We start from the raw sequence: 14324 nt of genomic DNA on the forward strand, positions 1-14324 counted from the left end.
TTGATTGTATAGAAAATAACAGGTTTGGTTACCAATTTTATTGTGTCGGAGTCGGAATACAAATTTTCCGTTATAACGGATAATAATAACGTTGAAAAAGTTTGGTTCCCACCAATTCACTGTCGTTATTTGAATTTGTCAGTATAATGGATTCCGATGTATTGAGTCCTGACTGTACCTATTTACTCAAATATGGATAACAAAATTTGCCAAAAGAAAATTGTCAACACAGTTATATAACTTGACAGAGTCATGACCTTTTGTTATTGTGATAAATGTGAAATGGCATGTTATAGCTATTCAATGAAGTTGAAAAATATCCAACTTGCTGTTTTTGGTTTACCTAGTACAGACAGAAAGTTCAATTAGTATATACCTAGGGAAAAGAACAAATTGATTAAAAACCTTTTTAATTTTTTAGAAAAATCTGAAATACTAAGACTATATAAAAAAATTTAATTTTTGACTTAATTAGATCTTTTCAATGACATGCCTTATATAAAAAGTGTGTCCAAGATGTTCTTTGATTAATCAGTTATCACTTTTTATACCAATATAAGGCCTTGTTTCTACCATGAACTTTACTCTAATACATAATATATAGTTTTGTAAACATTTGACAGACTTAAGTCTATTAAATAATGTTAATAATTTGCATAAAACATTTGCCTTGTACCATACATCTAATAAACTCCAATAACATTTGTGGGGATCGAGGTGAATGTCTAGATTGGACATGTTAAAGCTGCATAAAAAAAAATGTTCACAGATTTTTTCCGTCCACTTAAAAACGAAGCATTCTATAGTTATGTTAATGTTTTTAGCAGTATTGATGTATATTTCATTGAATATTCTTCATAAGTTATGATTTTGAAAGGACAACCCCGCAGTAACACTACAGTTCATATACGAATTTTAACATGCAAATAAAGCCAATAACAAGCTTGTGGCACTATGCGCTACATCACAATGGTAAAATCAATTGTTACTATGTGGATCACAGCAAATATGAGATATTCTTGTGTAAAACAAACTTTTAATGTTTTAGTTTCATGGTGCATTAGCCCTGTTGTTCACAAAAAGGTAATCATCTCATAAAAAAGATTGAATTTGTATGAAAACATCCGTAATATAATGCCAAATTATACCATTAAATTTGGACTGCTCCTTTAAAATGTTTGTTATTTTCTTGTTATGTAAGGATGACCAAAAGGCCCTGAAGCAGAGTATCTCATGCAAATAGGAATTGTACTTCCGATTTCGCCACAATGAGGTTGCAAAATTTTAGGCTTATAAAACTCATTTCGGTTGTCTGGACACCAAAATAAGAATGAGAGTCAATATGAAACACATTGATTGTTTTTTGACATGTCAGGACTGGAAATAATTCTTAAAGATTAATGTTCCATATGATGTAGATCCAGACTAATAACTAGTGTGCAAAATTTCAGATCATTCGCTCACTCCGTTTAAAATTTTGTGAAGAGTGACCAAATTTTGAAAGATGTTACAATGCTTTGCACTTACATTGGGCAAAAAATAGCACAAAAATATGATTTTCAATTTATTCACCTGTATGACTTGATTATATTTTGCAAATCTTTCAGTTTTAACTTTTAAGTGCCCCACCGGATCTATGTAAGAAATTAAAATTTCGTGTTTTTAGGCTATTGCACCTGAGTCACTCACCAGGAGTTCCTTTAAGTTAGTTTTAGTTAAAGATAAAACATTTTTTGAATAAACACTCCTCTCTTACAACATTGCATTTGAAGGTTACATTTTAAGATAGATACAACTTAACTTCAACACAGCAACAGATGGAAACAAGAGATGTCATGCAAGTGATGAATGCCCCCAAAAAGATTTCTTAAGCATGCAGGTATTATAAAAAGAAAAGAGAATGAAAGTAACTAATTGCTTAATATTGTTTTTGTGAAATGAAGTGCTATTTATAGCAAACTTTACACCTTGGGACAATGGTCTTGGATGCGACACATCATCTTGATGTGGTAGACATTTACACCAAGTTATTTCAAAATCCTTCAATGCATGACAATGTAACAGTTTGGAAACTAATGTGTACCTTCAAACTCTTCTTATGAGCATAAGTACCTTCAAACTATTAGAGTGACGTTGACCTTCGAGGTAGGAACATTGGTTTTAAACACAACACATCATCTTGATGTGGTTGACATTAATGCCTAGTTATCCTAAAACTCTTCAATGCACGACAAAGTTATAGTCCGGACAAGAATGTGTGTACCTGTAATCTCTAATTGTCATAATGTGAAACTTCAAAATGTAAGTGTGAGGTTGACCTTTGAGGTAGGGACGCTGTTCTTGCACGGGACACATTATTTTGATGTGGTAGACATTTGTGCCAAGCTATTTCAAAGTCCCTCAATGTATGACAAAGTTACAGTCCGGACAATACTGAAGGGGGGACGCACAGACAGACTGACCGATGGTCAATTTTAATATGCGGCCCTTCGTGGGCATAAAAATAAACACTTCAAAATCAGTTTGGTTCTGGAATTTAACACCTTGTATTATATCCCATCTCCACAAATTTATAATAAGTGTTATGAGTGGAAACAAATTTTGTGTTTATTGATAGACATATTTATGACTATTTCTTTACAATGTGTTGGTGCCCCCCAGGCCTCTACAATGTGTTGGTGCCCCCCCCCCCAGGCCTCTACAATGTATTGGTGTCCCCAGGCCTCTACAAAATGAAAATTACTAAACATGTACCTGTAAATCACACCATCTATAAGAAGCACTTTTAGCCGACCTTGAGAAAAAGTTGTTGGATCTTCCAGAGGGTTTTTTCCATCGTCATACGTCATTTTAGCATGCATTTTATGCAGGTGCTGTCCGGGGCATGACAACGGAAGTGACTGTGGTAACTGTGACATTATACACATCCTACGGTCTATTTGCCGCAGTTTTGAAATCTCTGTCTCTTTCTTTCCTTTTACTCCCTTAGGCACTATTTTCCAACATGAAATAAAAGCAAATTAATACATGTACATCACATAGAGTACTGATAAATTATCATACTAAATTCTTACATATTTTCAATTCAAAGTAAGGGGTATAAAGTTTCTTCTGTATTTTTAAACATTCTAAAATCTGTTGACTGAAAAATCATAGCAATTTCATAGAAATTTCTCATTCTGTTTTATATTGAATTCATACATTAGAATAATTGGATCCTTATTTGGTAGAATCAAGTTTAACATCAATCAAATTTAGTCAAAATTTAACACAAAATAAAATTTAGTGAAACTTAGTCATAAAATGAAATTAGACAAGGAAATGTCCTGTTTCTCTAAATAAGCAGTGACTATTTTTACTTAGAATTTGAAAATTCTGGAAAAAAGAGATTGTTCAAGAGCAAAGAAAACAAATAAAGGTGAACATTTCAGACTCAATTTAAATGATAGTATTCATGATATACAATGGTGGTGGTGGTAGTAGTATTCACTGCGGATCACGGCAGTAAGTCGCATTTAATTTACCAGAGCACACATCAGTCACCACATCATTCCTGGGCAGGCTGCCAAGCAATTTATCAGTACTAGTTGCCTTCACTTTCCCAAGGATCTGATCACTTCTGAGCACATGCCAGAGCAGATGTACATTGCGAATGACCGTAGAAAGGATTTCATGATCAATCACAATGATAGTGACCTGCACCATCTGGGAATTGAATCTGGATTGCCCGATTCACAGTCTGACGCTCTACCTATTGAGCTAACAGGTTAAATTTTCCATGATAGACATTGTAAAATTAAACATATGATTATACAAATATAGTGTGGAAAACATTATATAGATCATTTCAAGTAAACACAAGAAGCACTGCAATGCGACGAAAACCAGATTTTCAACAACCAAGCATTGATATGACAGGAATAAGGAATGAAGTATGAGCATGTTGCATGCTTGTTTCCTGAAAAAAGAAGTGCTATATAAAATATCTGTCATAAATGAAAAAAAATGTAAACTATTATTTCTATGGTGTTTATAAGTCAGTTATTGGTGTGACCTTTACCTTTGGACTAGAGACAGGAAACCACCCCAACTAGAAAATATCTGAATACCTGACATCCTCTTAACTTATGGTAGTGTGACAACTGATATTTAAATCCCACCATACATGGGACATATATTTTTTCTAATATTGGTGCTCTAAGAATTTCTCTCACAGTCATGTTAAATAATTTGACTATGCACTTGAATCATATGTTTACTGCATTAATCATCCCAATGTCAACCATTTTAAATAGTTTATTTACCAAAGCAGTGTTAGAGCATACAAAAATTCATTCTTACCACTTCTTTTTTGAAGGTTACCACCACCATTTTCTGCCACATCTTGAACCATTTTTACAACTTGACTCCAATTCATAGGGCATTCATCACAAGATATATGTCTGGTCAACCAACAATATTTACATCTTGTCTGCGTCTCAGTTTCACAACTTGACTGTGATGAAGAACTTACAAAACTTTCTTGTGATATTATTGTATTATCTTCACGTTCATGTGAATTATGAAACCCAGGAAGGTCATATTCTCGTTTATAATTTTGCTGATTTTTTTCTCTATAACTTAAACTGCTTCTTTCAATTCCATTTTGTTCATATCTCATTTTTTCACTTTTATTTCCGGTTGAATTCTTATAATCTTCTCCAATAAAACTACCTTCTATATTTTCTTTTTGTGCAAATTTTACAGAGTTATGTCTCTTTGTTTTAAGGTAATCATTAAACACGGCTGTATCACCATATGGTGTACAAACTGGCGATTCATTATCTTCCAACCCTTCTGTGGGCGTGGAAAAAGGACGGAATTTAGCTTCATCATCTTTAACAAGATTCTGAGGTGTAATTGGGCTTCCACTAGCATTACTCATTGCACGTGGACTGTCTGCACAACTGGCTTGAGTGATCGGTGAAATGTTCAAATCTTCACAAACAACGTCGTCACCGACACATTTATCACAAGAAATCACATCCTCATCGAACCCATGTTTCAACTTTGGCACGACATCTGGCATATTGCCTGAACATTTACTTTGGTACTTACTTCCATCGTCTATCAGTCCTACTTTACGTGGATGAGATTCTATCAGTTTTTTCCGTCTTATTTTAGCTTTTTCTCTACATTTGTCTTGGCTTACAAAAGATAAGTAGCAGATGGTAAAATCTCTCCTATGGGCAGAGAGAATGAGGCTAGCAAATTCATCCTCAGATGTGATGCAAACACTTCCATCCTGGAGGATCTCGATATTATCTCCGTTGGCTGTTTTAGGCCAAGCGATCTCTTTTATTCTGGCAAACAGCGGCTAAATAAAAATGAAGGGATTATGTGAAACTTATAATACGTGTATTATACAGTATATCGATAATTTTTCTTCTTAAAGCTGCATGATACACGATCAGCCAAAATATCACACTTGAGAAAAATGTAAAAGATTTTAAGAAAAGTAAAATTATTCAAGATTCAAGAAATAATTGATATGTTATGTGCAATTAATGACTGATTTTACAGTATTTATAGAATTTTTCTCTACTGCATGACTAACAGAGTAAAGGACACTTTTGCATATTTTTACCTCTTTTGGGTAATAAATGGATTGTACATGTGCTTTTCTCAATGTGTAAATTTACTAAATTACAATGTACTTTGTCTTTGTTCACTTCACTGGAAGCATGCTGCTTCAATAAGCAGTAACCCCTAAGAGCTGTCAGTAAAACAGCTAATTCACTATTCTCAGTGTGTGGTAGCAAAACAAGAGACTGACTAATGTAGAATTTTGTAAGTTCAAACAAAAGCGATCAGTAATCACATGTGTTGCCTCATGATGGCCAATTTCATGTTGGGACAGGTTTTGTGACAGACAGACAGACAGACAGGACAGTGCACAACAAGACTTGGTACTGATCATTCCTGTAAAGTTTGGATAAAATTGCACCAGTAGTTTATGATAAGTAGTCCAGACAAGCTTTTGTGTATCTGGCAACACACAGAAAAAAAACACCTTTTTATGAATGGGCCATAACTTGGCCAAATATCATTCAACCAGAAAACCCATACAATATGCGCAAGGACTTGAGCTACAGATCAATCCTGTAAAGTTTCATTCAAATTGCATTAGTGGTATAAGAGAAGTAGTCCGGACAAACTTTAAAAATAGAAAATATTAAATGGCTATAACTCTTACAAAAATCATTGAACCGGAAAATGCTGACAATATGCACAATTAGACTTGGTACTGATCATTCCTGCAAAGTTTGGATGAAATTGCACCAGTAGTTTATGAGGAGTAGTCCGGACAAGTTTTGTGACGGATGGACAGACGGACGGACAGACGACGGAGAAGTGATCCCTATATGTCGCCACTACTCCATATAGACGACACAAAAAGAGGCACAATTCTGTTAAAATTTATGTTTAGAGTTATGGATCAAGACTGCAAAAAATCAAAGATCCAAAATTATAAATGTATATACCAAAAATGTATTACAACACATCTACGGGCTTTTAAAAATACATTTATTGTCAGTGACCCACCCCTCTTTTATTTTTAAGAGCCAAATTAAAGGGCCCCTTTTCCCCTTACCCCAAAAAAGGGACAAATTTTCCCCCAAAAAAGCCATAATAAAAATCCCCTTCCAAAAAGCCCCTGTCCCACTTCACCAGAAATGGGTTTTACAGCCCGGCTGCTTGTATCAGCTTTTTTAAAAAATTCAATTGGGTGAAGAAAAAACCTGGGCCCAAAAGGGACCTTTTGCTATTACCCTGCCCTGTTTAAAAAGAATGGCCCAAATTTAAAACTTTTTCAAAAAAGGTGTTTTTTTTAGTTTCCTCAGTTATTGGAAAATTTATGAAAGGTTTCCCTCCCCCCTTTTTTTAGATTTACCATGCTTTTGAATTTTTCCCCTTCAAAAAAGCTGCAAGGGATTTTTTTATAATTGAAAAAAAAACACTGATATAAAATAGAAATTTTGAGAAATTGCCCCACCCAAACTTTATCTGGCTCTAGAAGTTCCTCACAAATATAAGGCTGTTCTGCAAATCGGTTTCTAAAATCAAGGGCAGATAACACCATATCTTTGTATGCACTTGTAACATAACAACATCTCTGTTGTACCATTGCCATTCCTGTAATTATTACATTTACTCTGTTTTAAAACCATTGCCATTCCTGTAATTATTACATTTATTCTATATTAAAATCATTGCCATTCCTGTAATTATTACATTTACTCTGTATTAAAAACCATTACCATTCCTGTAATTATGTCATTTACTCTGTATTACAAACCATTGCCATTCCTGTAATTATTACATTTACTCTGTATTAAAATCATTATTAACACCTGTAATAATCGACTGGCATCTAACAAAAATTGTAATAATGACTTTTTATTTATCTGAAAAAAATTACACAATACATCATACCTAAACTGATCATGAACACAGCAAAAGTGGGGTATTCTAATCCCAGGTTTCAAACAAATTTACCATTAAAGGCACATTGTGCCTTAGAAATGAAAAAAAATTCATTCATAAGAATATGGGAAACATTAATTTCATAAAGTGTTTTAGAGCATGTTGCATCCTTATGACCTGAGGAAAGAAGCGTTGAATGTGAAATAATTTGTCATAAAAGTAGCAAATAGTTGTATTTTGACTTCCTAATTGCTATACATGTATCTGTACATATTGGTAAAAAGCAAAAGAAGCGGTGGATGGTTCAGTTGGCCAACATGTAACTTTTTGGAAATTATAACAGGAAAACAGAATTAAAGATTTTGAGAAATAAAAAATAAAAGCATTTCTGAGGCATGATAATGGGCCTTCATGGTGCAAAACCTGTCTTAAAAGATTTGTGAACTAGTTAAGCTTACTGGTATTATTGATATATTTACTAAAGTGTAACTGTAAAAGTTTCTTTGTACCCAAGGATAAGCTGGGGAAAAACCCAACATTTGCAGAGTACCTGAGGATATCTCTATTACTGTATTATTTACAGCAATTTAACAGTTCCGTTAACTTGGTTGAGGAAAGTTCAGAAAATAAAATAATCATTCAATAAGAGAACAGACCTATTACAGTATATTGGTATATAAATAGATTGGAAGGTTATGATTGTAAAACAATAAATAATTATGTTGTATTTATGTAGTATTAAGATACAGACATAAAATCAAACCATGAAAGAATTATATGAGCCGTGCCATGACAAAACCAACATAGTGCGTTTGCGACCAGCATGGATCCAGACCAGCCTGCGCATCCGCACAGTCTGATCAGGATCAATACTGTTCGCTATCAGTTTCTATACTTTTATTGGATTTGTAAGCGAACAGCATGGATCCTGACCAGACTACGCAGATGCGCAGGCTGGTCTGGATTCATGCTGGTCGCAAACCCATTACGTTGGTTTTGTCATGGCACGGCTCATTTATATGGATGTTGTTGGCAAGAGTGAGATACATGATTTGACATTACATAAATCTATATAGCAGATTAACATTTGACTCGAGAATGAATACAATTCAAGTGTGTCAAAAATTAGACAGTTTACAACAAAGTGAATCACCAACAACCAAACATAATAAGCAGTATAAGGTAAGTACTGTGAATTCACTCAATTTCATGGGCCAGAAATATTAAGGTTTTGTCCAATAAGGAATATTTCATGATTCATTAAATTCTTGGTAGTCTGTGCACACAAAAAAGTATAATGCCAAAAAATGCGATTCAAAATAATCTTTATGCAGACAAAATAAAACTTTGTTGGATTTTAAATTTGTGGACTGATCAATCTACAAAAATAAGTGGACCGCAAATTATGATGATGGGTATTATTATTTATAATGTATTTTAGGGATTTCAATTTTTCCACTTATATATCATTTTCCTTCCATCAGAAAAACTTAAATGAATAAGCAAATGACATTGTATTACCCCCAAGTTTTTTTTTCTCACACTCATTTCATCACTCACATGGCAACCAATGTGCATCCTCTCATTAAATAGTCTATACATTAATACACATGACAATATTGACAACCATATATACAACAGCAATTTTGATGACCATACATGTATATATATAGCAGCAGTTTTCACAATTTACGCTTACTTATCAAGTGTGATTTTAGAAAAAGCCCATTCACAATATGGTACTTTTACGTCAATGTGTCATGCATCTGCTACTCTTATAATGTTCAGTTGTAATTATCCTTAAATAAGACAGATTCCATTATGATTTATGACTTAACAATTATTACATCTTTTGGTAATTGGTTTGTGGATGTTTAGGTAATTACTTTAAGCTCAAGACATTGTATAATTTTCCACAGACAAGGTGGCATTCCCTCCAGCAGTACCCTATTCTGTGGCAGAAAGAAAAAGGCCATTGGAAAAACTTGAAATATGATAAATTCTGTTTATAACCACAGCATTTTTCTGGCGGTACTCCAGTATTAAACATATATTGGGATTTCTAAGATAATCGATAATTTGGGGGGAGGGGGGGTACAAACAAATTTTTTACAGTTACAGCTTCAAAATTAAGCACAACATGTTGATATTAAATTTATTTTGAAGGGTAGTGCATCATGAAAATAGTGCATCATGAAAATATATTGTAATGGTAAAAGTTCAAATGCACCGAGGTAATTAGCTTGGAAAAACCCTGATTTGCCACATGCCAGATTACAACTATTGTCTTGACAGAAAACTTTATTACGTCAATATATTCATTTTGAGGTACACCTTAAGTACTGGTCAGCTAAAATAACAATGCAGTAATAACAAAGAATTAAATACTTAACATGAAAAAAATTAATCACCATTTGCAGGGTGTGAATCTTCATGTGGTTTACAGTATGTAAAAGCACTTCCACAGGGTAGTATATTGAGCCTCGAACCATCCTTGTATCTTACTTCAACAGCATCATTTGTATATAATACCATTAGCTGAGGTCGTGCTGGCATTTTTACACGTCTACCAAATTACAGTGTCAGTAAAAAAAAGACTGAAAATATAATTTAAAGTGTGGTGTTAATGAAAAAACTAACAAATTATTATAATTTATACATGTATAACAATTTACTTGAGTACAAAATATCAAATACTAGTCAAGAGAAATAAATTCAAAATATCAATTGAGTTACAGACATTAACTTACTTTTTTTTAAAGTGAAATAAAAGTAGCTCCAATAGGACCCAAAGCCAAAAATTATTTGAATTTCTTACAAATATCAGCATGAACACTTAAAACAGAAAACTGTGCATAAACTAATAAAGGAAAATACTCAAAACCAGGTTGAAATTGGTATTTTTGCACTATTTTAGCCCAATTTCAGTGACAGACATTGCAACAACTTTTCAATTTGGGTCATTTCCCGCATTTAGAATAATCATTCTGGAAAAATGTTATTGGTCTAGACTTAAATCAAATGGAACATCAATCTCAAAAAAATATTTCCAGTCTTGTCATGTCAAGAAACTTCAGTGGAGCCTCTACCAAGCAAAATTTTGACCAGCTGAAGTTCTTCAGGGTACCCGTCTAGACGATCAGATGAAAAAAAAAACATCAACAAGATATGTTTGTAAAACATGTATGCCCCCTATCAGCAGCCAATTATTCATGTGATAAGGTAATTATGCATGACTTTTGACCCAGTGATCAAACAATTAATAAGGGTTATCAAGTATCTACTGGTCATGACCTTGACCTTTGACCCCTTGACCCAAAACTCAATAGGGTCATCTACTGATCATGACCAATCACCATACCAAGTTTGAAGTTCCTAGGCCTTAAGGTTCTTTAGTTATTGATCGGAAACCGTTTTTGCTTACAAGGTCAATGTGACCTTGACCTTTGACCCCTTGACCCCAAAATCAAAAGGGGTCATCTACTTGTCATGACCAATCACCATACCAAGTTTGAAGTTCCTAGGCCTAAGGGTTCTTTAGTTATCACTCGGAAACCATTTGGTCTACGGACCGACGGACCGACAGACCGACGGACCGACAAGTGCAAAGCAATATACCCCCTTTTCTTCGAAATGGGGGCATAACAAATAAATGCTGCTGTACCTAATATCTAGTCAAAAGATATTGATGTGCCAAAGCTAGATTCTGAGATGTTTTTGTTCTGGGTCAGAATCTCACTAGATATTGCCCATACACAAAATATCACAATATCTCTGACATCCCGTAGTATACTCAGTTCGTATGATATCATGGGTTCTATGATATCATGGTATTTACATTTTCTGTGACTGCAAGTGAAAGCAACACATGTTGATGATACTTTTCTTAAAACTGTGACACTGGTCTAAATGGCATAGCATCTGCCAATGAATTTAATTTTGTGAATAATGAATACATTCCTCGTGAAAAAAACTATTTATTTGACTACTATTTCCTTTAATTGTTTTTACACAGTCAATTGAAATATATTATTATCCAATATTCTAGCATATTGACTGTTCATATAACTTGAATTTTATAGTATGTTAGCTGTTGAAAGATTTTCACAACTTAATTTGAAGATTATGACACGTGTATCCTTCCACACATGCATTTTTGGGGATTACCGTGATACCTTAGTAACCTTCTCTGAAATTACCAAAATTGGCAGACAACAGAAATTGTTTAAAAAATGACATTTAAATTGGATCTTCAGAAATAAATTTTTGACAGTCTTGGAAAAGTGTCACTTACTAAATAGAACAAAAATCTCATTCATGTATGATTTTTATATTCAGATATTTTCTGGTAAATGTTATGTACCCTCAAAAATCATAAAACCCCGGGCTACCATCAATTGGACTACTAATATCGTGCTAAACAGCTAAATCTGTAAATTGTGCCTAATTTATTATACTTCGAGTCCTTGGATGTTCACTTACAAGCGAAAAATAACGGTTGTGTTAGAATCAGTAATTTTTGGAGAGAAAAGAGAATTTTATACATGGGCAGCATGGCGCTAAATATAAGATGGAGAAGAGACTGTGATGTCACACAGATAAAATCAGTATAGGCAGAATTGTGTTCACACAAGTTATCATATGTCACGAGATTTTGCGAGATTTGATGCATCCTGAGTAAAAGTAGCCAAATTACTGCCATATTGAATTCCCGGAGGTACATCAACAAACAAGAGCTGTCCGTAAGACAGCGCGCTCGACATTTTTATTGCTTGCCAATAAAAAAAGTTTTTGCAGTAAAAGGCAATACAAGAATCTCTGTATTTTTAAAGTGAACAATGGCCATGAGCATTAAGATATTTAGTGAAGAATTATTTTATTATGACATAATTTATGGTAAAGTGAACAAGTGGATAGGAATGAATTTTTTTAGATTTTTTAAGTTTTTTAGTGCTTGCCTATAATACAAAACATTGACAGTTAAGGGCCATAATTCAAATAAAATCTTTGACAGAATTACCTTCTCCTGGACATGTTTGGGAATCATGATTGTAAACAAGTATTCCAACTTTCAAATTAATATCTCAAACAGTTCAGTCAAAAAGTGGACTGGTACTAAAAACTTAACCAAGATTCTAAGTCGATAAAAGGCCTTAATTTTTAAAAACAAATCCTTGACAGAGTTACCTTCTCTTGCGTACAGATGGGGGTAATGATGTGAAATAGCATTAAAAGTTTCAAAGCAATATCTCAAAGGGTTAAGGCAATAAGTGGATTTTACCCATATTCAATGTATTTCTAAGTCAAAAAGGGGCATAATTCTGTCAAAAACCTTGACAGAGTTATGTCCTCTTGTCTGTTGATGAAGGTCGTGATGGTAAACAAGTATGGTCAGTTTCAAAGCAATACCTCCAATGGTTTTGAAATAAAGTGAGGTGGTACAAAAAACTTAACCAAGCTCAATACACTTTCTAAGTCAAAAAAGGGCCATAATTCTGTCAAAAACCTTGACAGAGTTATGTACTCTTGTCTGTAGATGGAGGTTATGATGGTGAACAAGTATGGTAAGTTTCAAAGCCATACTTGTAATACTTCTGAAATAAAGTGGGGTGGTACGAAAAACTTAACCAAGGAAGGTGTGACGCCAACGCCGACGCCGACGCCGACGCCGGGGCGAGTAGGATAGCTCCCCTTTTCATAGAAAAGTCGAGCTAAAAAGACTAAACATTTTTTTCTTATATAAGAAGTAATAGTTATTTATTCTAAAACGTACAAAACACGTACAAAACACACTTTTCCTCACAAATATTTCTCCGATGAAAATCCATGTCTAATTCACAGATATCGCCGAACTTTAAGCGTTAAAATCGGAGACTAGCGGGAAAGCCCGATTATCACCGAAGCACGCAAAGGATTGTAGGTCTGATTCGGACTCTCGTCTATTTTCAGAGTTTCCTATCCTTTGTTCATATATCTGTGATGGGCAGGTATGATGTTAAATATACTATAAAAGGCAACCGGAGTGGGGTCATCATTAGTCAAAATATATTGACGTGCCAAAGCTTGATTCTGAGATATTTTCGTTCTGGGGCAGAATCTCGCTTTGTAGAGGCGAGATATTGCCCAAACACCAAAATAGCACAATATCTCGTCGCGCAGTACAATTACTAGTTGGACTAGGGTCATCATTAGCAGACAACAATTAGGTATACAAAAGTAGGAATTACAGTCAACCCGGCCCCAAGTTAACCCGGCCCCAAGTCAACCCGGCCTCAAAATTGGTCAACCCGGCCCCAAAATTGGTCAATCCGGCCCCACAGTATTTTTATTTGGTCAATGCAGCCCCAAAATTGGTCAGTGCGGCCCCAAAATCGGTCATTCCGGCCCCAAAATATGTAATTTTCAAAGAAAACTATTCAGGTCATTTTGTTGTATAATGGAATAAAATTATTAATTGAGTATTATTAACTATAGAACAAAAGTTAAAAAACGCGAACTGGCATAAAAGTGTCGGTAAATTTAATTGCGCCGATTAAGACTTTAATACGCAATAGTGATAATGAATAATTATATTACATAAACAATTATATGTAACTCAACATTATTTCAGATGTGATAATCAAACAGTTTAAAGCAATCAATTAACAAAAAAGGTATAGCTGTGAAAACAAATCCTTTAAATTCGATGTAAATTAAAGATGGTTTCATAAGTGTTAATGCGATAATTAGAAAGAAATGCATAGAATTTTGAGTTAAAAGGTTTGCATAAATTAAGTTTACAACATTTTTTTTTCAGTTCATTTGAATGTTTTTATTGAATACGTTCATCAGTATAATTAATATTTGTTTCGTATTTT

At 33.9% G+C, this 14324-nt stretch overlaps 1 protein-coding gene across 1 annotated transcript in view; it reads right to left on the reverse strand.

Moving 5' to 3' along the window:
• Positions 1–10271, reverse strand: part of LOC132740542 (uncharacterized protein C5orf34 homolog) — a 44461-nt gene extending 34190 nt beyond the window's left edge. Inside the window, exons 1-4 of the mRNA XM_060728462.1 lie at positions 9879–10271; positions 7037–7176; positions 4342–5356; positions 2755–2992 (exon numbers count right to left, since the gene is read on the reverse strand). Coding sequence (XP_060584445.1) covers positions 2755–2992; positions 4342–5356; positions 7037–7176; positions 9879–10023 — 1538 coding nt within the window. The 5' untranslated portion in view covers positions 10024–10271. The remainder of the gene's footprint in view (positions 1–2754; positions 2993–4341; positions 5357–7036; positions 7177–9878) is intronic.
• Positions 10272–14324: the final 4053 nt, after the last annotated feature.

The sequence above is a fragment of the Ruditapes philippinarum genome, unplaced genomic scaffold (assembly GCF_026571515.1).
Source record: "Ruditapes philippinarum isolate M1 unplaced genomic scaffold, ASM2657151v2 ctg2835_1_1_1_1, whole genome shotgun sequence".
NCBI classification, from domain to species: domain Eukaryota; kingdom Metazoa; phylum Mollusca; class Bivalvia; order Venerida; family Veneridae; genus Ruditapes; species Ruditapes philippinarum.